This window comes from Pleuronectes platessa, chromosome 22 (assembly GCF_947347685.1).
Source record: "Pleuronectes platessa chromosome 22, fPlePla1.1, whole genome shotgun sequence".
Classification (NCBI taxonomy): domain Eukaryota; kingdom Metazoa; phylum Chordata; class Actinopteri; order Pleuronectiformes; family Pleuronectidae; genus Pleuronectes; species Pleuronectes platessa.
The window spans coordinates 8122457-8148448 of NC_070647.1; the positions used below are offsets into that span (position 1 = coordinate 8122457).

The 25992-nt window shown below is 40.6% G+C and overlaps 2 protein-coding genes across 2 annotated transcripts in view; one reads left to right on the forward strand and one right to left on the reverse strand.

Moving 5' to 3' along the window:
* Window positions 1-32: 32 nt before the first annotated feature.
* Window positions 33-16981, reverse strand: LOC128428686 (mucin-2). Its single transcript, XM_053414916.1, has 43 exons — window positions 16933-16981; window positions 16145-16370; window positions 15571-15694; window positions 15402-15471; window positions 15064-15146; window positions 14085-14280; window positions 13867-13992; window positions 13665-13785; window positions 13434-13569; window positions 13090-13167; window positions 12924-12993; window positions 12635-12772; window positions 12314-12463; window positions 12110-12204; window positions 11890-12022; window positions 11405-11648; window positions 11261-11301; window positions 10982-11070; window positions 10616-10770; window positions 10391-10529; window positions 9967-10071; window positions 9537-9731; window positions 9323-9395; window positions 9064-9233; window positions 8643-8799; window positions 8199-8309; window positions 7913-8054; window positions 7758-7786; window positions 5894-7612; window positions 5263-5469; window positions 4745-4986; window positions 4438-4624; window positions 3872-4076; window positions 2944-3116; window positions 2732-2801; window positions 2269-2378; window positions 2147-2178; window positions 1930-2041; window positions 1647-1684; window positions 1427-1534; window positions 1093-1132; window positions 355-463; window positions 33-261 (listed from the first exon to the last, which is right to left on the reverse strand). Exons 1-43 carry the CDS (start codon window positions 16979-16981, stop codon window positions 108-110), a joined length of 6951 nt encoding a protein of 2316 aa, XP_053270891.1. The 3' UTR covers window positions 33-107.
* Window positions 16982-24689: 7708 nt separating this feature from the next.
* Window positions 24690-25992, forward strand: part of LOC128428908 (proton myo-inositol cotransporter-like) — a 55156-nt gene continuing 53853 nt past the window's right edge. Inside the window, exon 1 of the mRNA XM_053415183.1 lies at window positions 24690-25326. Coding sequence (XP_053271158.1) covers window positions 24732-25326 — 595 coding nt within the window. The 5' untranslated portion in view covers window positions 24690-24731. The remainder of the gene's footprint in view (window positions 25327-25992) is intronic.

Consider the following 25992-nt stretch of genomic DNA (forward strand, 5'->3'; position numbering starts at 1 on the left):
GAATTAAAAAATAGAAAAATTGGATCTGGAAACCTAATGGATATTTTCCATAATGATTTACTCCTGGTTTGGGTGTGTGCTGCCTGTCCTCCTCAGTACAGTATACTTCAGGCTCTACACTCACAGCTGGTGATATGCTTGTAGCGGAAGCGTCTGGTGGTGAGGCCGAGGCACTGCAGGGTTAATGATCTCCTCTCTGTGCTCTGCTCCCGACAGCATCGGCTATCATGCTCCACCTGAAGGTCACCGTGAAGCACCACCCTGAGCGAGGCAAAGAAAAAATAAACACTTGAGTCCAGCAGTGTCATAATCATTTCTATCGACCAGTAATAGATACAATGCAATTATTCTCACCTGGGCTGAGACACACACAGGCCCTGGCACACAGGCATCTCTATGACCGTGGTACAGTTTTCGATGGTGATGTTGAAGCTGGACATCTTAGGAGCACAACTCTGGTTACCTGGAGTTGAAGGAGATACATTTGCAAGTCAGTTAATGTGTGCAATTCAAATTATTTGAATCTAAAATTTCAAGTAAACTTTGATTTATAGGCTGATTCCTCAATGTTTGTCCCATTATATGTCTGGTGAATTCAAAAGTATTTCCGCATTGATAAACAGTAAAAACTATAGCAAAATAAATGTTCTACAATTGACAGTATTTTTTGTATACTTACAGCATTTATAACTGACAGATTTTATTCATCTGGGGTATGGTTAGGCAATTATTATTTATAATTTAACTTATTGTTTTAGTGTATATGTGTTTTATTTAATCGTTTATGTGCTTTTGCTTGATAAGTCTGTCTTGACATTGAATCAATTATCACTTGTACTTTCATGGGCTACGTGGCTTTTTCCATGTTTTCATTTGTCATTGATTTATAATGATTTATGTCATGTCTTTCTATGTTTTTCATACATGCTTCTAGTCATTGAATGTTTGGTTACCATCAACCTGCCAAGGACTGCAGATGAAACCGGCCTGCGTGGCAAAATCTGGCCATTAACATGATGGACCTGAGTACTAACGAACTGCATTGTCCCTAAAATAAACAAATAAACATAAATATATTTGTTTTCAACTCACATGTAAAGCAGCAGTGCTGGTCGTCCCAAACTCTGTCGCCCTGTAGAACAATACAAGGAGTTCATGGGTAAAGAAGTACTTCACTATTATTATTAGCATTTCATTGCATCAGCTTTCTAAGTGTAGTACTGGAAAATGTATAATAAACAGTTATCATTTTACGGGAGAAGCCTTCCTCCCTCTGCAGTTTTTTCAGTTGTACTATTAAAAACTGTTCATAATACATAACTCCTAAGCTGAGGGATAATACACTAATGCAGAAGTTATTACCCTCAACTAAATCTCATAAGATGTTACAGGTATTAGTTTAAATGAGAGAGGAGGGGTCCAGTACCTCAGGACAGTTTTCTTTTGGACAGATTCTCCTCTCAGTCTGAATGCCCTCTATGCTACAGCTGAATGACATGCAGGGATAGGCAGCGTCTTTCCATGTGACTCCCACCTACACACACAAAGACATATATCATGACAAGTGACAAATCAAAGAATTGATCGATGTCAGAGACTCTTATATAGAACCTACAGTATAATAACATGAGATCCACTCAACACACCTTGTATGTCTTTTCATTGTAACTGCAATTCTTCTCAGCTGAAAAACATCAAAATAGGACACAGAGGGTTAAATATTTACCAGTATACAAGGAAAGTCTGATTTAAGCATTAAATCTTTAAATTTTTTTTTAAACTGACTCAGATTATCAACTTAATGTTTTAAATATCCTCTTGGTGGGTAAAAGAAGTTTACTCAGCAAGTATGATGCAATAGCAAATACTATACATAAAGCAACTTTCTACAACCTCTATTTTGAAACGTGATGAAAGGCCAGTACTCACGACCACAATTGTCACAGAGAGCCAACTTGGGTGATTTTAGAAAACACTCCTCTGTCCGAGTCTGGTTGTTACATGAACACAGGTGACAGTTGGACTGCCACACCTCACCAGGCTAGACGACGGGTCAAAGAAGTACATTTATATGAATCAAATTAAATATACAGTTACCGATATGACTGTTTATTTTGTTTCCATTGATGAGACAACCAGTTCTTACCAGTTTGGGCTCTCCGAGAGGTCCTTTACAATCTGTGGAAGAGATTATAAAACATACAATATACCTGTGTAAGAGTTGAAATGGAAATCTTCTATAGGTCTCTCATAGACCATGTTACTCACATTGACAGTCAGACACACAGTTGATTGAGTGATTTCCTGCCCTGAAGTAGCCACTGGGACAGAAACAACCCATGGTATTTTTTTCGAGGGGGGCTCCTGGATATCGTACTCTGTGCAGTTAAAGCAGAGAAGAGGAGATGTGAGGATGGAAATAATCAACATCTAGGCAATCTCAAATATTCTGGATAATGTGAAATAAATGTGAAAGGACTTATTACCTCTGCCAAGGAGGTTATGTTTTCACCTTTTTTCTTTATCATTGCAAAAAACAGCGTTTTTTACCAATCTCCCAGGGAATAATTCATAGATCTAGTTGAAAAAAATCTGCCTTATTTAGAAAACTGATATCTATGACTGCACAATCTGTTTTGCAGCCTGATTCAATTTAAGTGGACTGTTGGGCCTTGGCAGAGGTATTCACATTACTGAGTATCATTCCAGTGTAAGAGTAAAGTCTCCACACCCTCCATAGCAGAAGTCATCCAGCTTGTCATGACATTCTCTGTAAACCAATCCTTTTGGACATGGCACATCTGAAACAAGAACAATGAAACGTCAGCATCTGTCAGAGCAATCAGGTCCATAAAACAGAAAAGTGTGAAATTCATCAAGAAAACAACTGCTTTGACTGGCTTTGCTTTAAAGAGGATGATTAAATAAAAAAAAGATAAATACCACAGGTTCCATTAGTCAGTTTTCTCCAGTCAATGCAGATACCGGCTTTCTTGCATTCCTCAGCAGTTTGCTCGAGTGAAGAGCAAGGACTGCCTGTGTTCCCGCATGAATCAAACTCACAGTTCTTCTTTTTAAGTTGCAGATTGACATATGTCCTGCAGTTCTGAAAGACTCTGAGGAAACAGATTAGACCAGATTTTAGTAAATAGATACAAATATACAAGTCAAAATGTACCTTACAAGAAAATCACCTATCTCCATTCAACCAATGAAATTGTTACAACATCTACACTTCTGATTCATTATTGGACCAACCGAAGGTTGGGTTAATCCAACATACCAGGATTGTTTGCTGGTTCAACACCATAAGACGTGTGAAATATTATACAAAGAGTTGATTCATATTAACTCAAATTTTGGGTTCATTCAACCTCATAAATAGGTTAATATAATTTAATTTAGTTATAAGTTTAACTTTAATCTTCAATTCAAATTGACTGGAGAAAGCATGGATTTAACCAACAACTCTTAAGGTAACTCATCTCCTGGTCCAAAGCCGCCTATTTGGAACTTCACCCTAGTGAACTGATAAATGACTTGTACTAATGTACTCATCTATACAAAATACACCCAAGATTCAGTGAAAAACACAAGTTTTAACACATGGTGGAAGCTTTTAAACATTTTTTTTCCTCAAAAAGCCTCAGAAATCTGCAGAAGAGAACACTGCAGCTGGCTGTAGAACTGCTAAACCAGCATCTTAGTCAAAAGCTACCCACCTCCAAATAAATGACCCAGAAAAATTGCCAAACATGCTTAATCCAGTATTTTTGCACAAGATTAGAAGCTATGGTGACTCATATGTTTTTATTAGCAATTCTGACAACAAGTCCCTGATAAGAAGTGTGTAGTAGTGTGTAGAACTTACGGGTGGTCTAGCAGCTCACATTGTGACCTCGGAGGGCAGCTGGTGGGGGTTACAGAAGTTGGCCCGCGATTACAGGGTACGTCCCGAGAAACACATGCTGAGTTCACAGGGTCTGCAAACACCCAGTCATACGCCGTCTTATCACAGCAATTGTTGTCCTCGATCTGCCCTCCTCTGCGGATACATGATCCACCACCACATACACCTAGAGAAAAGATGGAGAGTAGAGTCAATAAAGAAGATCCTTGATCTGCTAACTAATACACATTTTAGTACACATTTAATAAACGCAGGTTTGTATTTACATCTCAACTATCTTAGATGACAAAAATAACTGGATAATGCTAGTTTCATTTAAAATTACACTACACTGTTAGTTTTTTAGTAGTCTGATGTCTGAGAGGAGACAATTCAAATTAAACCTTCATTAATTAGTTTATAACATTGGATCAAAGGACTCAAAAAATATCAACACCATCTTAGCTTAACATGTTATTGGTTCCCTGGTTCCTACTTAGAGTAGTTGTATTACCCTTTTCAATTTTCATTTTCAATCTGGTACCTACCACATTGTCCCTGGGTGTTATTGAGGAAATGTTCCAAGGCCAGATTGACCACCAAGGTATAAGACGGACTGAGGGAGACATAAGAGCGAACCTCAGGGAGATAGATTGACACAGCGTACCCTGTGGTTTCAAACCTCAAACCCTGCTCCTCGTATGGTGGCTGTATGGTCACATTGTTCAGAGTGGCCTAAGGAAGATTAGATCAGTATCAAGCCAAGTGTCCCAGTCAGGGCAGACTTTAATATATGAAATAAACATGTCCTATATCACAGAAAAGCCTTTCATGCATCCTTTATATTGTATCTACCTTTACTGCATTCAAGTCTGGGACTTTACTAAGTGTAGCCACATTGTCTTGATATTTGAGGATGATGCCTTTAGCACAGGACCCATGGAGGCCTGGAACACAGTAGAAGTTGTCCACAGCAATGGACAGATAATGTTGTGGTGACTGCTCCTCCACCAGGATGTAGGTGCATTCGTCAAGGAAATCGAAGGGTACACCTGCAAAGGAGATGTAGTGGGGGTCCCCATATAGCTCACAGCGACCTGGGGATATGGGAAATTATCAAATATGATTTAAGCACAAGAGATTGAGATCATCCCTCCATCAATCACTCTCGTTGTCATGAGCATGTTAGCATTAGGGTTAAAGCAGCCTCACAGGGGCACAAACTTAGCATAGACAGTCTATTTAAAAGGACAAATGGCTTATTTGGGATTGTTTCAAGGGAACTGAAAATGAACAATTCATATTTATAAGAACATGTTACTGTAAACAATAATGAAAGCAAAAGACAAGGACAGCGGTTGAGATACACTTACAGTCACATTTCCATGTTTCGCAGCATCCGTCTGAGACTTTTGTGACTTGACCTCTGGGGCAGATGAGAGCTGTAGGCTCTGGACAAACCACCGGGGTCAACTCTATCTTGCCATTATTACAGGTCCTGTGGAAACAGTCCTCTGTCCACGTCTCACCGCAAGCCCAGGTTTTCTTCCTTTTGAGGTCGGTACAGTCAATGCAGACAACTGCAGAGGACAGTGGACATAGACATGACAGGAAAATTAATTACATCCAAAATAATTGCGAAAAAAGAATAATATGCAGAAAAAAAACATGGTATGGCACCTTGTGCTGTCCTGTGATATGCTGTTGATGGTGCACCTGTCTCAACCACATCAGTTGTCGACTCTGTACCGTGTGATATGGATGTAATCAGTTTTGGTGGCGCTACTGTAAATGTATATGTCACTCCATTAGACCTTGACTCTGAGGAAGTGGGAGGAGGTTGAGTGCTTGTAAACAAGGTTTCAGTGGAAGATTCTCTGATGGTAATTTGATTCTTACCTGTGGTTGAAGCAGGTGTAGCATTTGTTGTAAAGATGGTTGTAGATGGATGTGGTTCGGCATGTTTTGTTGTTGTTTGAGTTGAGGAAGTATCTGTTGTTGTACCTGCTGTAGTGACTGCTGTTGTGTTAGGAACTCCTGAAGAGGTCACTGGGGTTACAATGGTGGTTGATGACGTTGTTGTCAAGGTTTCAGTGGTAGTTGGGGAAGTTGAAGTTGACGTAGGGGTGGTTGATGATGTTGTCGTCCATGTTTCAGTGGGAGAGGATGAGGTTGTAGTTGGTGCAGGGGTAGTTGATGACATTGTCAATGGTTTAGTGGTAGTGGAGGCTGTTGTAGGTGGTGTAGGTGTTGTTGAAGGCGTTGTTGTCAGTGTTTCAGTGGTAGTTAAGGAAGTTGTAGTTGGTGTAGGTGTTGTTATAGGCATTGTTGTCAATGCTTCAGTGGTAGCTGAAGAGGTTTCAGATGATGCAGGGGTGGTTGATGATGTTGTCAATAGTTTAGTGGTAGTGGAGGCTGTTGTAGTTGGTGTAGGTGTTGTTGAAGGCATTGTTGTCAATGTGTCAGTGGTGGTTAAGGAAGTTGTATTTGGTGTAGGGGTTGCTGATGATGTTGTTGTCAATGGTTCAGTGGTAGTTGAGGCTGTTGTAATTGGTGTAGGGGTGGTTGATGACATTGTTGTCAATGATTCAGTGTTAGTTGAGGCTGTTGTAGTTAGTGTAGGTGTTGTTGAAGGCGTTGTTGTCAATGTTTCAGTGGTAGTTAAGGAAGTTGTAGTTGGTGTAGGTGTTGTTATAGGCATTGTTGTCAATGCTTCAGTGGTAGCTGAAGAGGTTTCAGATGATGCAGGGGTGGTTGATGATGTTGTCAATAGTTTAGTGGTAGTGGAGGCTGTTGTAGTTGGTGTAGGTGTTGTTGAAGGCGTTGTTGTCAATGTGTCAGTGGTGGTTAAGGAAGTTGTATTTGGTGTAGGGGTTGCTGATGATGTTGTTGTCAATGGTTCAGTGGTAGTTGAGGCTGTTGTAATTGGTGTAGGTGTTGTTGAAGGCGTTGTTGTCAATGTGTCAGTGGTGGTTAAGGAAGTTGTATTTGGTGTAGGGGTTGCTGATGATGTTGTTGTCAATGGTTCAGTGGTAGTTGAGGCTGTTGTAGTTGTTGTAGGGTTGGTTGATGACGTTGTTGTCAATGTTTCAGTGGTTGTTAAGGCAGTTGTAGTTGGTGTAGGTGTTGTTGTAGGCATTGTTGTCAATGTTTCAGTGGTAGTTAAGGAAGTGGTAGTAGGTGTAGGTGTTGTTATAGGCATTGTTGTCAATGTTTCAGTGGTAGTTGAGGAGGTTGTAGTTGGTGCAGGGGTGGTTGATGACGTTGTTGTCAATGTTACAGTGGTAGTTGAGGCTGTTGTAGTTGTTGTAGGGTTGGTTGATGACGTTGTTGTCAATGTTTCAGTGGTTGTTAAGGCAGTTGTAGTTGGTGTAGGTGTTGTTGTAGGCATTGTTGTCAATGTTTCAGTGGTAGTTAAGGAAGTGGTAGTAGGTGTAGGTGTTGTTATAGGCATTGTTGTCAATGTTTCAGTGGTAGTTGAGGAGGTTGTAGTTGGTGCAGGGGTGGTTGATGACGTTGTTGTCAATGTTACAGTGGTAGTTGAGGAGGTTGTATTTGGTGTAGGTGTTGTTGATGATGTTGGTGTCCATGTTTTCGTGGTAGTTGATGAGGTTGTAGTTGTTGGTGTTGTAGAAACCACAGTTGTTTCCCTTGTGGTTGAAGCAGATCTAGTCGGAATGCTTGAGGTAGAGGTGGTGGGTGATATTGTTGTGGGTAAAGTAGCTGTTGGGGCAGAGGTGGTAGTAAGGTTTGATGTTTTAAAGCAGGTTATGTAAAATCTGTAATCTAAAACCGTAAAACATCTTTTCCAAATTAATTACACATTTGTTAATTGACACATTGAGTAGTTAATATGATTCACACTTACGACAGGTAATTGCTCCATTTTCACAACCGCTGACAAGAAGAATAAAGAAGTAAGGAATTTGTTATGAGCCTGACAATTAATGTTAAGAGTCAAATTTCTCATAATATTTTACACTAAATTACACTGTTAATATCTAGAAATATTACTAATCTTACCACTCAATAGACTCTATCATCACCACTGCCCCAGGCTGAATGATAGTGTCGTTGAAAAAACATGTGCAGTTCCTCAATTTGGTGCATTCACCGGTATTTTCATCATAGAACGGTGCATCTTTTGGACATCTGGGGTAGCAGCCTTTCACAAAGACAAACCCAACGTTTATTTTTATGTTGATGTTTATGTTAATAAACATTAAACCATATTTCAATTGATAGATTCTGCAGAGCACAAATCAAGTTTAGCTGTAATATTTGAATACAACCCAGAAAGCCTGGTTACCTTCCAGTTTGTCCGTGAAATAGTGGCCTTTGCCGCAGGTGAGCACCTCACCACAGGCTTCATAGTGCCAGCTACACTGGCCCTGCTCGTTGTAGTAGTCACAGTAGACCGCTAAGAGTGAAGGCATTATAAGTTAGATTATTACAGACTGACTTATGGTACAATGAAAAGAACCACATTTTTCGTCATAAAGATTTCTGGCTACAAAGGTTGATTCTCTGATATGTTTCCTTGCAGTTCTTTGTGTGTGAAGTATGTCAAATTTTAAAAAGTACCCTTAACAAAACATCATGTGTCTTTGGTTTTCATTACATAGATCACTAAAAAAGCAATCTTTGTTAAAATGTCTCCTGGTATTTACAATCTGCCACATCACTGTTAATTATTTTTATAAATATGTGAAGTAAAACTTGTGTTTTGTAGTGGAAAAGGGTCTTAACCTACGGCACAAATCAGGTGTCCTCCATTTGACACACACGTTCTGCTCGCTGCAGGCCTCTGCGTATGCTGCCACAGCTGTGCAGAAGCCCAGAAACTTCCCCTCAAACTCACAGGAGCAGGACTCTTGCACACAGGCATGGTAGTAGGGCTCTGGGTCCACCTGGGGAGGGTAGATTATCCAGCAGAATAGGGCTTTAGGTGATATGTTTAGGTGCTCAGAAATCTCACTAAGTCCAGTGTCAAGTTAATAGCTTTAGTCGAATTATTGCAATATTATAGTGTTGACTGTTAACTCTTATTTATTATTGGCTCATTAACAATCAGACTATACTCTCATTCCCTGGTCACTACTGCATAGACTTGGATCTTGGATATGCGATCATCATGAATGTTAGTGCCATGCTAAATATATAAATATACATACTTTTAGATGGCAGTCTTTGAAGGTGTCTGCTGTAATGATCATACAGCGCCGCTGAGCCCAAGCTGAGCAGTAGGAGTTGCGTTCACATGGAAATATCTCAGTGGTAACATCAGAACAAGGAGGTGAGGTGGCCTTCCAGTGGTTGCCGAAGGCCATCGGACTAGACACCACTAAAAATAGTTTTTTATTTTTATGATGTTATTTTAATTATGATAACAAAGTATTTCTGCACCATGAAAGACAGAGAAAATTAATTTACCTGCTGAGCCACTTATCTGTAGGTCATTCATCTCACTGGAATCAAAATTCCCACAGAGGCCACACACTCGGTTCTATATGAGAGATTAGGGAAATTTCAGTTAAAAAACTTTAAAAATGGACAGTACATAATTATAGTAAATGTGCAGTGAGGAGGTGTGTGAGACACGAGAAAAACTACGTTCAAAATCCATCTTAATATCCTAATCACTCACTCTCCAGTTTGGATGCAGCTCTACGGTGATCCTGGTGTGTTTGTCCCAGATGAGCGTTATGCCTCTGCTCGGCACAGATATTACGATGTAGAGTCCCACAGTGTGAGTGGTGTAAAATGATTCCGCTTGCAGAGTCCAGCCTTTTTGGAGACGTCTGGTCACCCTCATATCGCTCAGTGTCAGGGTGACTGTGCCCTGAATGGGATAAGAAATGAAAGAAGTCATGGCACAAGATTATTCAAACATTTTGATAAAGAAGTTATTGTAGCACTGACTTAACTGATACGTAACCAACAACCAATTTATTTGGCCGAAAGATGAGTTGATGAAAAGGACAAAACAATAGAATAAGTAGATGATAAATGAATAGAAAGTACACAGTCAGCAGATTGAGTAAAGAGAAATTAGAATCATAGAACAAATCATCAACCTGCAGATCCAGGACGATGGAGCGAGAGCAGGTCAGTGCTTCATCACAGCAGGGTACACTTTCCACTCTGACAGAGAAGGAGCCGTTTTCATTTCCGCAGTAATCCTGAAATAAAAAGAGCAGATTGTGAAAAATAGTTCTGAAATAAAAGAAGAAATATAAATATGATAAACTATTGGCTGTATGTAAAAAATGCCACATTTTAAACACTAAATCAGGCGCTTGAGTACAGTACCATGCACCATAAGATGTATATTGATTGTGTTATTGATTTAAGATTTCTTTAAATGTTTACTTGTGAAAACAAAGTAGATTTAAGTATAAAATATATATTAACAAATAATACATATTTATGAATTATAAATTATTAGTGAATTATGTAAAACAATAAACACATGTCATATCAACACAAGTTTGGTCTCACCTCTACCAGTGTGTACTGGCAGTGTCCATTAAAGCGGTACCATTTAGAGTCAAATGTCTGGTAATGCCCATTTCCGTACACTTGGCACTTCCCAGTACATGGCTCGTCGTTGCAGTGCCACTGACCTTGACCACAAACACTGTGAGACAGAGGTAATTGTTAATTGTATATACAGTAGGATAGTAGAAGGATATAGTAGTAAAGCAGCAGGCATGCAGATGTTACCATGTTTTACAGTTGGTTTTGACATGCTGTCCTGAACTGAACATTTTGCCACTGTACACACAGGTGCAGTTGTCTAGAGAAACACAGTTTCCATGATGATCCTCATACTGGTCATGTGGACAGTGACAGCCACTCTCACAGGTCAAACTGGAACCCTGGAAATCACAGAGAGAAAATGTTAGAGCTCAACTTTAGTTAAATACATATATATTAGTTAAAGCTTCAAAGACAAAAACGTTTTGTTAAATAAATAAGCTCCATAACAAAATAATGAATGGGGTGCATTATGTAACTAGTTAGGTAAATACTGGTTCCAAATGAAGAATGAATAATACAAACACATGAATAGATACTCTATTGACTCACCAGTGGTTTGCTGAGACTGTCACAGGTTTTCTGAGCTGTGTTCACTGGGTACTCTGAGCAGTGAACACAAACCTTCCCATTTCTGCAACCTGACACAAAAACATAAACATTTTTTAGTGTCCTTCGTCTTATTCAGACATTTTGCTACGTGACCAAATGCTGAATTAATGTAGTTGATACAATATAGGACTGTTGTCAATTCTCAGGTACAAAGGGAAGCTAGTTGCATATTCATGTTCAGAAAATATGGTTTTAAAATATATAAAATAGTTTATTTACCACAATCCTTGGAGCAGTGCAGTTCTCCATTCTCACAGAGGCTTAGGAAGACAGGATATGGAATTTGAGATGTAAAGCAATAGCTTTTGCTGACTAATATCTTATTAAGTCGGGCTGTCAGCTACAAAACGACTTTCAACTTACCATTGTCTTCCGTCAATAACAACCGGCCCCGGCGGCGTTGTACCGCCATAGTGGTGACAGACACACTCTGCCTTCGGGGTGCATACGTATCCTTGGTTCAGGTGAGTTCCTTCAGGACAACCACAGCCCTCCAGAGGAGCATCATCCAACCAACAACGAGGGTCAGGGCCAGACAGTAAACGGCATGTGTGGTTGCAGGCCCGCACGTCGTAGGAGAACTCTTGGTTCTTTTGACAATTCAGAGCTGGGACATAACACTTTGATCAACATTAAACATACAACTACACTTTGTTATTATTTGATTAAGGTGATTTGCTACTTCATATTTGCTGGGTGGTGTCTCTGCTGCCAAAATAAAAACAATGATAAATAATTGGAAGCAGCGATGACCTAATTTCAGCTTTAGATAATGCTGACTTGGATAGCTTGATCATAAGTCACAGGGGGCAGATAACAGATTGTATATTCATTAATGCTGAACTCACTGCAGTTGGTCGCTTTCCTCCAGTCGCCAACTGCGACACCCAGACTGGCGCAGGCTTTGGCGTAGCTGCCCAGAGCAACACATAAGCACTGCTGCAGATTGTTGCCACAGTTACAGATTCTTTGGATGCAAGCCTGAAAGTAATAATCAATTTCATGAATCAACCAGTGCTGAGATTTAATTGAGAACTTAAGGATTTAGTTGATATGTAAAAGTCTTACGGTGTGGAAATGATCAGTTGGGATATGACTGTGGCACATAGCAAATATCCCAGTTGCTTCATTCAAAACAGAACACCCTTCATCTGCAAATATTTCTGTAAAACACATATAAATAAAATTGGAATATATACTTTTTGTAATAACATCTTGTCATTCATTTGTCCAGAATTGATGTTTCATTTGTACTGTATCAATGACTGGTACCACTGTCTGTGCTGCTGCAGATGGGGGGTATGTTCACTACACAAGTGCCAGCACTCCAGGACAGAGCGAAAGCTTGAGGTGAGTTTTCGATGATACCGCTGCTGGTGGTGAAGTCATCGGTGGTGTCATTGTTGCTGTTGCCACAAAGACCTGAAAGAAAGATTGACTCTAATAAAAAAAATCCAACTTCATCATATAACAGAGCATACAGAAATATTTTTTTTAATGTTTTAGTATTGACTGCTCAAAGAAAACTGAACGTGAAAAATAATCCCAGGCTGATTGTTTGACCTTGTGCATTAGAGAAGTTGATGTGCTGACCTGATATAACACCAGTGTGGTTTTTGGGTAAGGTGATGTAGAGCTGAATTTCAGGAGACATCTGGACTTGGATGTTCATACCAAAGGATGTCTGGACTTGGATGTACATGGAGGACTGCCAGAAAACCAGGGCGTGATCTGACATGTGACAGAAATCAGTAAGCGACAGAGGTACATGAGTAAATACAAAATCACAAATGCTTTACAAGGCTAAGAACACAAATTAATACAGTATATGAGTTGGATAATGCTTAATGCAGTTATTGAGTTGTTTTATTTTGCTTCTTACCAGACTGATGAAGTTCAGTTATCTCCTTCTCTCCCACTTTAACACGGTTGTATGAGAATGTATACGTGTCCTAAAAACATCCATATAATATTTTCTTTCAATCATGAAACTCTTTCTTTACATTTGATTGCATAAATCAGCTGGTTTTGAAGTCACTGCTCTGTACCTGAAAAAGCTGCAGGACAGCTGTTTGCAGGGATACCCTTTGTTCCGAAAACTGAACAATTATTGTCCAGTTGTAACCCTGAAAAGAAGAAGTCAGATAGAATAGTCAGTATCAGAGAAAGATAACATGATTCATTTTAAATTAAGCTTAACACAAGTTCAATCAGGAAGATTGTCTTTGATCCATTCATTCACTCTCTCCGGTTTTTAATAATCAGCTGATTGCAGCAGTTTTTGGCAAAGTTCTTACTATGCACAGCCTCAACCCCTTTGGCTGAAATTGACTTCTTCATATCACATCACTTTCCTTAATTTCAAATTGTTGGTGTAGGAGTGAACATTTACCTGTGATACCACATATGTGCATTTACCAGGGACGACATATTGTTTGCCATCGAATGTTGTCACAAACTGTCCTTCCATGAGACATCTGGCTGGGCAGGAGTTTTCAGAGCATTGCCACTTCCCACCCTCACACACACTTAGAAAAGATACAACGATTCAAATTTAATGAAACACTTCAAAGAGAAATTTGCAGGTAATTAGTATGAAGAAAGTTTTTTTCCGGCTCCTCACCACGACTGACACTTGGTGCTACGTATGTGTCCGGTGCTGTAGCTTCTCCCAGCGAACACACAGGGGCATTTGGACTCTTTCACACAGTGGATGCCCTCTGCTTGGTCATTAACCACCGTGCCTACACACAATGTACAGTATAAACTCAACATGCAGCTAATAAAAAACTGTCTTCTAAATCACACAGTCAAATGTTCCTCACCCTCTGGGCAGACACAGGAGCTTGTGAGGTCCTGGTTGGAGAATCTGGGGTTGGGGTTTGAGCAGCTGGGGACAAAGGCAGGGCCCTGTTCCACAAAAACCAGGTCTCCTGGACAACTCGGTGGAGCTGCAGTCACACAAAGAAACACAAGAAAATGTCGGTTCAAATGTTTTAAATTGTTGATTAACAATATTAAGTGCTAGTCAAAGATCACCTACCACAGCTGGTTACAATTCTCCATACGTTCCAGATGTAGCTGTTATTTCCACACTCCTGGACAACTTCTTTGAAGAAAGCACAGCTGATGTCTTTGCTGCTTTCAAAACTGTGAATGTTCTCTTCACAGAGTTCGATATAATGTGGAATCCTGACTTGCAGACAATCCAAGGTGTAGGAAAAGAACTGTCTGCATGGCTGCAAAAATCATGAGAGAGACAATCTGAACATCTGGGCCAGAAGCGTACTGCAAAGTGTGAGCATGGCTGTTCAATCTAAGCTGTGTTTTCTTCAATAATATGTAAAAAAAAAGTGACCTCTGTGTATTAGTACTTTAAAACGCATGTGGTATCCTCTCAAGGTCATGCTTTTTTGCTTAATATTACAGCTTTGCACTTAGTTTGATATTGACTTGGAATGGAGGGAATGGTGCCAATTTCTCTATGTAACGTTGGTGAGAGGGTATGATCTCCTGTGAGAAGTGTGTAAGTCATGCTGAACTGCACATCAGTTGCAGAGACTTTGAATTCATTAAAAACAAGCGTGTGACATAAATAATTGTTAACTGAGTTTGGTGTATTTGTTATAGCCGCAGCTCTTCTGATACAGGAAGCCGAGGATCATGGGAAATATCCCCCACTCGGTTGTGTTTCGGTTCAGTGAGTAGGATTACATATTCAGTGCAAAAGAGTGATAGGCTTGGCTTTGGTTTTGTCTCTACATGAAACCCACTTAATTGCTTGAACACAGAGTCCAACATAATGAATCTCCATCTGCGGCTGCAGAGGGAGCTGTTGCTTAGTAAAAGTTACATGGTGTTTTTTTGCATCGGTAACTGTCTGTCTGTCTGTCTCCTCTCATGTGGTGCTGTATCTCTATCAGTGTCAGTGATTTTTTCAGTGTTCAGTGTTCACCTCATCACCACGTCCTGTTGATAAATGTGTTGTTAAAGTGATACACTTCCCTAAAAAGATAACTTACTGGATTCACAGCAGAGACAGGATCTCGGGTTTGACATGTGTCCTCAGTGAGCACGCTCTCCGCAATCAACTGCTGCTTGTTGCCTAATTTCATGAACAGTGCATTTATAAGGCAAGACCAAACAAAAGCTGAGCATTTCAATTTTTTATCATCCAAATTTAGCAAATTGCTGAAAGGGAAATTGTAAGAACCTTTTAGCTGCACTTCTTATTAACATCTAGACCCCAAGTTGGTATTACATTTTACACTTGACTCTTTACACTGATTTAATTTTGTATGTAATTCTAGTAGATGTACTAATCCTAATAGTACATCTACCACTACTTTAGCGGCCATACCTGGAACATTCAGTTTACCACACAGTCCAGTCATGTCAATGTTCACCTCCTTCTCCAGCTCCAGCTCCACCTTGACAGCAAGTCAACAGAAAAGCAGAAGAGGTGGTTGATGCTCTGCGGTTGTAAATTGGATGATAAATTGGATGATAGAGAGAGCTCTTACCCTCACAAAGTCTATTCCTCCAGATACATTGTGCCAGGTGACAGAGAAAGGCACCAGTGAGCTCCTTAGTTTAATGTAGGTACCGTACTGAAAAATATGCTGGTAGGTGTGGTCGTATGGAAGGGAAATACTGTCGACAAATAAACATAAAGAGGTGTCAGTGCAGAAACTGTGTATTTCACAAAAGATTAATTAAAAGATAATAAATGATTACACTGGTAACTCTCCCAATAATGTCACCTTCCAAACATTGATGACCTCCAGTACAACCCCCATAGTATGTTGTAAATGAATCAAGCACATTGAAAGCTAATAATGAACTAATAATGATGCCGTTAAGGAAGTATAAATCTGCCAAACCTAACTTGTGTCACTGAATATGACAGCCATTAGAGTGAATGATCAAAAATGCAACAATTCATTTCTGCGGTCTCACCCTCTTACTGTGGTTGTTGTGGCAGATAAACATGATTTAGCGAGGTTACAGTTTTTGATCAGAAGCAAATTCAGACTCTGAGGATAAGTGATAACATTTACAGTAATTTAGGTTCTCAGGGTGAGTTAGGATTTGGGTCCAAACCTTTTCTTCTCCACCTCGATGCTTCCACCCTGCACGATCGTCCTGATTTTGTTGACGGTGATCTCGAGTTGGGTCAGCAGCCCGCTGTTGCCTCGCCGTGTGGTGATGTCATATTCAACCCGGTTGTGAGTGAAGCGGGTGAGGGTGAACGGGCAGTTTGATCGCACATGGAAACCTGAACCGTTGAAAGGCTGCATAACCCCGCTGCCAAAAGTCTTGCAAACGTCTGATCAAAGAAAAAAAATACAATTAGAAATACTTTATTCCATAAAATGTTTTGTTGTTAGCATTTAAAATCAATAAACATAACGAGTAATTATTATTTCAACATATTAATTTAAATAATCTAATCATAATCCATCACTGATTGACTTATACTCACATGTCAGAGTTTCTGCTGTTGATAGTGTTGAGACTGACTGAGATTCACCTGTCCTTAAAACTACAAAATAAATATAACATACATTTTCATAAATTATACATTCATTTTTATTTGGTTCACTCAAATGGATGAAAAAGTATTAGTAATCCCGAATACTTCAGGAATATCAAGAGGCCTATTGTCATATAGACGCAAAGTATTTGATCAAATTTTGGTTAAAACTCTGAAATGAAGACATTAAGAGAAGAACAATGGAAACGACAGTAAAATGGCCCAAATATTTTTTTTTAGAGCATATGAAAAATTTGAACTTATTGTATCTTGACCTTTCTTGTGATATAATATTTTAATAAATCCATAACAGATAATACATAGTCAGATAATTCAATTTAAGATTGTTTGGTACCTGAGACCAGTGAGAAGCAGAAAGCCAGGGTCCATCTGTGTAGGGTCATGTTGCCTGATGTTCCCTTGCTGCAGGAGAGCAGGTTAAACCAGGAGGAACTGCACAAACAGACCACCACAGGGCTTATATATGCAGTGTCCATACTCACACAATGCCTAAATCTTCACCTCATGCACTCACATGCACACACTCACACACACACACTGAACATCATTCCGTGAAAAGACCAGGAAACAAAAATCAGGGGGGGCGGGTTGCATTAAACATTAATCTAGACGTTAATTAAGCAGAGACATGGAAATTATCCTACATTGTTTGAAAAACAAACCTACTTTTATCCTGCTTTAATGTTGTATTTACAGTTAAACTATTTTATGGTACCAACAGTTCCTGTGATATATATTCTGGTGGGAATGTGAGTGTGTTCATGTATAAGCAAGAAACCCACACACAAATGGATGCAAAAAAAAATCACTCTGAAAGACAAAACAACTGCTGTTTGAGAGTTTGAAACATCATGTTTACTTGCACAAATATCATCAGAAGTTATAACATCTTGTAAAAACTGTGGGTTTGTGAAGTCTTTTGCTCATATACATTTTTTACCATAAAATACTAAGTAAAAGTAAGATAATCAACTAAGGGAAAGTCAATATTTCAAAGTCATCAACCTCGCCCTTAATGGGTTAAATATTAAGTATTGTATTATGAAGTGAGAGGGATGCTGACTTTTGGTAAACACACGGTGACCCAGACAATGCCTTGCAGGTTGGGAAAGGACAAAGGACAAATGACAAATTGAGGCTCGGTAAATGATCAGGGCGCATGAACCAGGATGTAAGTTAGTTATTTCTGAGTTTGAGAGCTGAAAGAAAAAGCCAAACGATATCTATGGATGCATTCTGCAGCTATTCAGATTTCTTTTCAGGCAAATATATTTAGAGCAGGAAACTGGGTCAAGTGCTTATTAGCTAAAAATCACGGAGGTTGTAGAGGGGTCTACATTAAACCAGAGATATTTTACCCGAACTCACCACCTGTCACTCAAGACAAGAATTAATTCTCAGTGTGTGTTTATTCTACAAAAGAGTTAAATTCACTGCATATACGTAACAGTAAAAGCAAATAATAATAAGCTATGACTTAGAAACTTACAGATTGTTCATTACTTCCCATCCTTGTACCGGCGCAAAACCTCACAATTTAGAACAATGAAATCAACATTACTCTATTGAATTTATACAAACAATTTTCAACACAACTATCTGGTGACAGCCAAAAATTATACTGGGACCCCCAGGTTAAGAATCAGAGCTATGAAAATCTCAATGTCAAAACCCAAACCAGAATAAAACTGGATCAATCTCAGACATGTTGAGCTATCTTGTATGTGGTATCTTGCAAATTCAGAAAAACTCAATTTTGTTTATTTTTCCTCACAATTATGTGATTCAGAAAGAGATTTAGGACTTTCACTCACCTTTCAGATGCTGCTTTGGTTTCCACCAGAACTTGAGAAACACGGCTAACTTACTAGCTTTCCTTGTTGCTAACTGCCTCCTGTTTTCTCAGAGGCTTGTCTTCTTGGATATGTTGATGGTTGATTCTTCACTATTGAAGAAGAAGAGCTCCAAAGCAAGCAAACACACACACAGCCCTGACAATACATTGCCTTAAAGCCCAAGCTAGCTAGTGTCACATACCAAGCAAACAGTTATCTACTTACACTCTCTGCAGACATGGAGCAACGCTAACTTTCATGTGGAGTCATGTTTCCAGCCAAATGTAAGGTATTCTCCTTTTTGCTCTGACTTGGTCTCTGTAAATTTCTTTTAAAAAGTTATTTGGATATATAGAATATAAAATAGCTGTTTAGCTTTGTCCACCAGCTTCTGTGTTGCTAACATTGCAACTTGCTAAAATTGCTAGCTGGCGTTTTGCTAGCATATGGAAGGCTCATTATAGATTACTGTACTTTACGATTGTACCAAAAGTGTTCCGCGGCCAAAAATAGTAACCAGAAATAGGCTAAAATAGCCTAGCATAACATAGCATAGCATAATTAGGGCTCCTTTCCATGTATACAAGACCCTGCTGAATGGTATTATAGTTAGACTTGTGTCGCGCCCATTCACGATTCAAGATTCAAGATTCAAGATTTGTATTATCAAATGCACAACAATAACATTAAGCAGTCACTGGCAGTGAAATGCTTGAGTCACAGGCTCTCTTCTAGTAATGCGCAAGTAATTACAACCTATAAAATAAAATAGAAATAGTATAACATAGAATATCAAAATCCAAATTTAAAATAGAAATAAAGTATATATATCTAAATATATATATAAACAGCTGAAGAGAGAATAATAACAACAATAGTGCAATTATATGCAATATACAAATATGTCACAGTGCTTGTTTGGTGGAATTATTGCAGTTCAGAGTTTAAAAGTCTTATGGCCTGGGGGATGAAACTGTCTCTGAGCCTGGTGGTGCGGGCCCGGATGCTGCGGTACCGTTAGTCAGACGGCAGCAGGCAAAAATGTTTATGGCTGGGGTGAAAGGGGTCTTTAATAATCCGGCTGCTCTTCTTCCTGCACCGCTGGGTGTAGACGTCCTCCATGGATGGTAGCGCCGTCCTGGTGATGTGCTGGGCGGACTTCACCTCCCTCTGTAGAGCCTTACGGCTCAGGGCGGTGCAGCTGCCATACCAGGCGGTGATGCAGCCAGTCAGGATGCTCTCTATTGTGCATCTGTAGAAAATGCAGAGAATAGTCCATGTGGAGCTTCCGCAGCCTGCGGAGGAAGAAGAGCCGCTGTCTGGCCGTCTTTCTGATGGAGTCTGTGTGATGGGTCCAGGTCAGGTCATCAGTGATGCGGACCCCGAGGAACTTGAAGCTGCTGACTCGCTCCTACGTGGTCCTGTTGATGGAGAGGGGGGCGTGTTCCACTCCTTGTCTCTTCTTGTAGTCCACGATCAGCTCCTTCGTTTTGCTGACGTTGAGATGGAGGTTGTTGTCCTGGCACAAAGATGTCAGGGCTCTGACCTCCTCTCTGTAGGCCTTCTCATCGTCGCCGTTGATCAGGCCTATGACAGTGGTGTCATCAGCAAACTTGACGATGGTGTTGGAGCTGTGGGTGGCCATGCAGTAATGCGTGAACAGGGAGTACAGGAGAGGACTGAGCATGCAGCCCTTGGGGGCACCGGTGTTGAGAGTCAGGGTGGAGGATGTGGTGCTGCCGATCCGCACCGCCTGTGGTCTGCCCGTCAGGAAGTTCAGTATCCATTCACGGAGGGTGATGTTGAGCCCAAGGTCTCTGAGCCTGGTGACGAGCTACAGGGGCACGATGGTGTTGAATGCTGAACTGTAGTCGATGAACAGCATTCTCACATATGTGTCCCTCTGGTCCAGGTGGGAGAGGGCAGTGTGGAGGGTGAGAGAGATAGCATCTGCAGTCGACCTATTTGGTCTGTAGGCGAACTGAAGAGGGTCCAGAGAGTCAGGGAGGGAGGAGGTGATGAATGGTTGGACCAGCCGCTCAAAGCACTTCATGATGATGGAAGTGAGTGCTACTGGGCGGTAGTCGTTCAGGCAGAGGATTTTAGTTTTCTTGGGAACAGGGACAATGATGGTCTTCTTAAAACATGCGGGGACAACAGACTGGAGCAGTGACAGGATGAAGATGTCTGTGAACACATCTGCCAGCTGATCTGCACACACCTTGAGAGCTCGGCCAGGGATGCTATCAGGTCCAGGTGCCTTTCGCGTGTTGATCCGGTTGAGAGATCTCCACACGTCTGCCCTAGATATGACGGGGGGGCAGCGGTCCTACTGGGCCTCTTCGATCTCCGCAGCCGGGGAGTTACTCTCAAAGCGTGCATAAAAAGTGTTCAGATCCTCTGGGAGAGATGCAGACACTACATCAGCACTGCTCGTTTTAGCTTTGTAGTCTGTAGTTAGCTGCTGTGAAAAGGCCTAGAAGGTTTATTAGCTAATATCCCCTTTGCACGTCTGGTTGAAAATCAATATACAAATTCAATTCTGCTTCCTCAATTATTACATAAGAGATTTTTTATCCTCCCTAGCCTCCTTATAATCTTTTACTGAAGCTTAACTTCCCTGACACTGATTCAAGTATTTCCTTGTGACACTGCACATGTTCCTGGTGGTGGTTTGTTTGATTAAGGTTTATTAAGGTTGAGGTTAAGCCCGATTATGAAGTCTTGGTTAAGGGAGGAAATTATTAAGTTCTAATGTCGCAAACCTCTCAAGTAAAAAAAGTGTGTAAAATAGCCCTCATGCCGAAACAACACAGGAAGCACTTGTTTAGAGAGTGGACAGAACCTAAGTCTGTGACGACAATTCAATGTCATTTACTGTTTGTTTCTTGTTTGAGTTTCAAAGTTGAGTTTGAAAGAATGAAAAGAAGTTTGACATTTCATATTCGCGTGATGTCATTATCAATATACTTCAAACTTATCTTGACATTAAAATGTCAGACAGTTTATAACTCAGGAGCTGTGCTTTTGTGAGTTACATGACGGCATTATCTGAATATCTTATCATATCAAAGCTGTGTGTTTTTGGGGCCTTTAGTACGAAGCATGTTCAACATACCTAGGACATATTATCCGGCTTTCCTTCACAACATTGTCCTTCCTGGATAACCTTTACTATGAAGCTCATTATCAGCTGTCTCCATTTTCAGCTGTCTCCACTTTCTCGACTTTCAAATTGACAGAGGTGACCTTACTTGTTCAAACTTTTTAAACTGTCAGAGACTACCAGTGGGGGGAGCTCTCTAGTCTTCAAATAATGATCAGTAACAGATGTTTCCTGGGCGGATGTATGATGTATAGGAGAGCAGCATCTGTGAGTGCTTCCCCCTACACATTTAGTTAGATCAGTTATACTAATCTTGTTTTAACCATTTGAGACAGAAATGTGATCATCAACAAATCTCAGAGCAGGAACGTTTATGAGGTTATGCGAAATGAAGTGACGCAGCTGAAAAATCTATGGGATTCTGCATCTACATTTTTTGTATTCCTTGTGTATGACCGAAGTGGAAACTGTTGTCTGATATGGTTGTATGATGGAAAGATCGGGGGGCTGGTAGAGATTTAAGCCTACAATTGTTACCAAATGTTAGATCATCTGTAGAGTAAAAGGCCCACGTAGATCAACCTCAATTCCCTTGGTCCTTGCTATCAGTGCTCCTAAAACTGGAGTCACAAGGTTAATTTGCTAACATCATAGGTTTTCCCCATAAAACCTTGTGCGCCACTGTGTGTGTAGAAACCCTCCTCCACTATGCCCTCCTTCTCTAATGGCCTTAACAATGGGCCATTATGAGGCCAATCCTCATTCTCCACATTGTGTGACACCACTGTCCACATATTGATCCACTCTGTACATGAATGCACATGAGTGCATTTACAACCATGACATTTCTCCGGGCTACAACCGTACAGAACATTCACAGAGATTACTTTTTGTCTTTAAGTGTGATCAATAATGGAGAAGCTAGACAGTGATAATGGTTCAATGTTTGAAGAGAGTTTTGGAGAGATGAGAGATGCAGGTTGTCACTTATGGATTCTGTGCACTGTACAGTCCTTAGCTTTGAAAGGAGAGTGAGGCTTGTTTACAATATGTGTCAAGGTTATTCCCTATATTGCCTAGTTCCAGGTTCTCATGTGATAGTAAATGGAATATTTTGAGTTGTGTGGTGTTGCTTGGACAAAACATGCAATTTGTGGGTTTGGGGGAAATTGTGATTCTTCAACATAGGATATCAAAAATTGCAAGAAATAAACACACACATATGGCAGTTTAATACAAATAATCATTAGTTGCTGTGCAAATAAAGATGACAGTAAACTGTTTCATCTTCTCTTTTAGTTTCAAGAAAAAACAAATGTGCTTTTTGGCTCTATGTTCCCAAACCAAAACTAATATAAGCAGTTTGAATATGTCTGCTTCACCTTTTAGAAAATCACAATAGGCATTTTTCATTATCTTCTGACATTTTATAGTCCAAACAATCACTAGATCAATCGATAAAGTCATCTTAGGAAAGCAAGTAAAGTTATTATGTATCATAGGGAACCTCCTGGCAGTGATCGTAAAGGTGATCATGAAGAAAGGAGTTGTTTAATGCAATAATGCCACTTTAGTAAATGTGAATAAGTTGATGAACTTTCTGCAAATGTTTTCGGTGTGAGATGCATTATCTTTATGAATGCATATAATGGAGGAGATCTATCGAGTGTAACTCCAGCCCTTTATGCACAGTCGACATTAATGTTTCAGGGGAGATAAATCCTTGTCCAGCTCATCTGTTGTTGTAGATTTGCAAGTTTGACTTTACAGAATTAATTTTAGCAATAAATTGGATCATGTCTTTCACTCAGATTGAACTGTTTAGCTGATCTAAAGAAGATCCCATGTTCAAATAAACAGTGTTCCTATGTATAATTAACAGCGGAAATTTTCAATACTAACCTGGAGCCAAATCTTTAATTTCCTCCTATAAAAACACTGATATTTAATATGCATGTTTGGTACTTTTCTGATCATCAGATATTATGTTTAGAAAAGTGTGTGAGGATTTTTACTCCTTTTGCACAGAAACGTGGACCTGAAATACTTAAATAAGTCCTGCAAAGGGCAGATGATTTCCTAGTTGGCAAGACTGTTGAAGAACATTTCAGCAGAAACATGATGACATGAAAACTGTCTGAAATGTCTTTTATCATTGAGAATCTTTATTTATATTAATAGAAACTAATGGTCATTTTATTCAGCGGTTATATTGCATATCCATATCTCTGAGTAAGGCTGAGCATTACTACAATATCAATAGAGTTTTCATCAATAGCAATATAATAAAGGTCAATATATTGATATACTGCTAAAACAGTGAGGAGGTATAACAGATAATTGATAATCCGATTTGTGAAGATTTGTAAAATGCTTCGCTGTTAATCGAGTGTCATTCTCGGCTCATATAGAAGATTTTAAAGCCATGACCTTCACTGAGAGCAAAAGTCAGTCTTTAAACTTAACATAAATAATAATGTGAAGAGTGGATGTTGCTTGTGCCCCCCAAATTAAATCCTGACATGGATCCTAATGAGCTCACGTTACAACAGTCAACTATCCCTTTAACTCTACCCAGATGCATTTTAGCCATTGTTTCCAAATACCCCTATATTCTTGAATACTCTTGAATGAGATTGTTAATCTTCTTTGCCCCTAAATATGTAAAGCATCATTTATTCCCCTTGCAAGGCGCTATAATAATCGATATCATTGTGAGTTTTTTTTATATTTCCGATATCTACTTCCCACATTTCATTTTAATCCTATGATACTAAATCCTCACCACAATCGCTCCACACTCTCCACTCCAGCATCATGCTTCCAAAACAACATTTCTTTGCGTCATGCCGACGCTGGTGGTGACGAGCTGCTCCAGCACGACACACTCCTCCTCCTGTCTTACCTTTGCTCCCCAGTCTCCTCCAACTCTCCCAGCAGGACCACATGATGTGGATGTGATGCTCTGACACTCACACACACTCACCAGACTGCAGGACAACTTTACGCAGCAGCCAGTGTATTTGGGAGTGTGTTTTGTTTTGGAAGTACCGGGCAGTAACTCCACACTGAGAGGGGGTCGCATTAGTTTACTGGGCTAGAGTGTTTTGTTCTTTTACTTTTCTTTTCTCTGTTTTCCCCCTGAAGCACCAGACACAAGCCAGCAGCCCTGTCCCGTCTTGTATTTCCCACATGTCGCGAAAGCAGGTGGATCATGACTACAGCCTCCGTAGTATGAGCAACCTGATGGGCGAGCGCTGGAAGAAAGTGGACGATGGAGGAGAGCGGAGTCTCATCAAGGCTCCGTCCAGCGCCAGCATCAGCACCCAGGGCGCCGCTGCCGGAGGGTCCGCCGCCAGTGCCCCTGGAGCGGCTGCCGGGGGAGCGGCAGGAGCCGCATCCACTTCCTCCGCCGTGGACCTGGAGAGGGCTGCCCGCAAGCAGTTCCAGCAGGATGTCACGCCGGGCTTCGTCTACGTCCTGGCCGTGTTCTCCGCGCTGGGGGGCTTCCTGTTCGGCTACGACACCGGGGTGATCTCCGGGGCGATGCTCCTGCTGAAGCGGGAGCTGGAGCTGAGCGCCCTGTGGCAGGAGCTGCTCATCTCTTGCACTGTGGCCGCGGCCGCCGTGTCTGCGCTGCTGGGCGGCTTCCTCAACGGGCTCTTCGGGCGCAGGGTGTGCATACTGCTGGCCAGCTTCTCCTTCACGCTCGGGGGGATCGTGCTGAGCACCGCCCCCGGGAAAGAGGTGCTGCTGACGGGGAGGCTCATCGTGGGAGTCGGGCTCGGTAAGACATGTGTTCCACCTGCTCTCTCTGTCCCTTCAGTCATAATTAAACTATTAGATGCTTGTTGTTAACTCCTATTTTAGTCTTTCAGAACATGCATTGAATTATAATCAATCCTACAGGCAGTTTAGTCTTGATTTTCTAAAATATCACTGGGTCAAACACTGAAATTAGTTTTAAATAGCATTTTAAAAAGACCCGACTGTCATAGAACTGTAAAGAACTGCATCAATGCAATCATCACCCTTCATGCTGGTAACACTAATGACAATGTGATATTGATTTTTAGCTTTAACCTTTCCCCTGCACTTTCTCTCAATTAGAAAGTTCAAAGGTCAGGATCATCAGAGCCATTTAGGTCTTAAATCCTGTTTTTGTTCACAGTGGTTGGGTTCGTCACTCTCTGTCCTCCCTCGGCCTCCGGCTTGATATCTGGAATTACACACAACTTGTGATAGCACAGCGTGTCCCCTCTGCTCACTGTGGTTGCACGCCAATGGCTGATAGACAACGTACTGTCTTTGTTATTATAGCGAAATTATGATTATGATTTGATTTGGTTGAGTACCATTAAGTGATTAGGTCAGTCAGACTGACGGATAAGAGGCGGATATTATCCCAGCGTGTCTTAAGGAAGACAAGATCAAACCACAAAGTAGGCAGGAT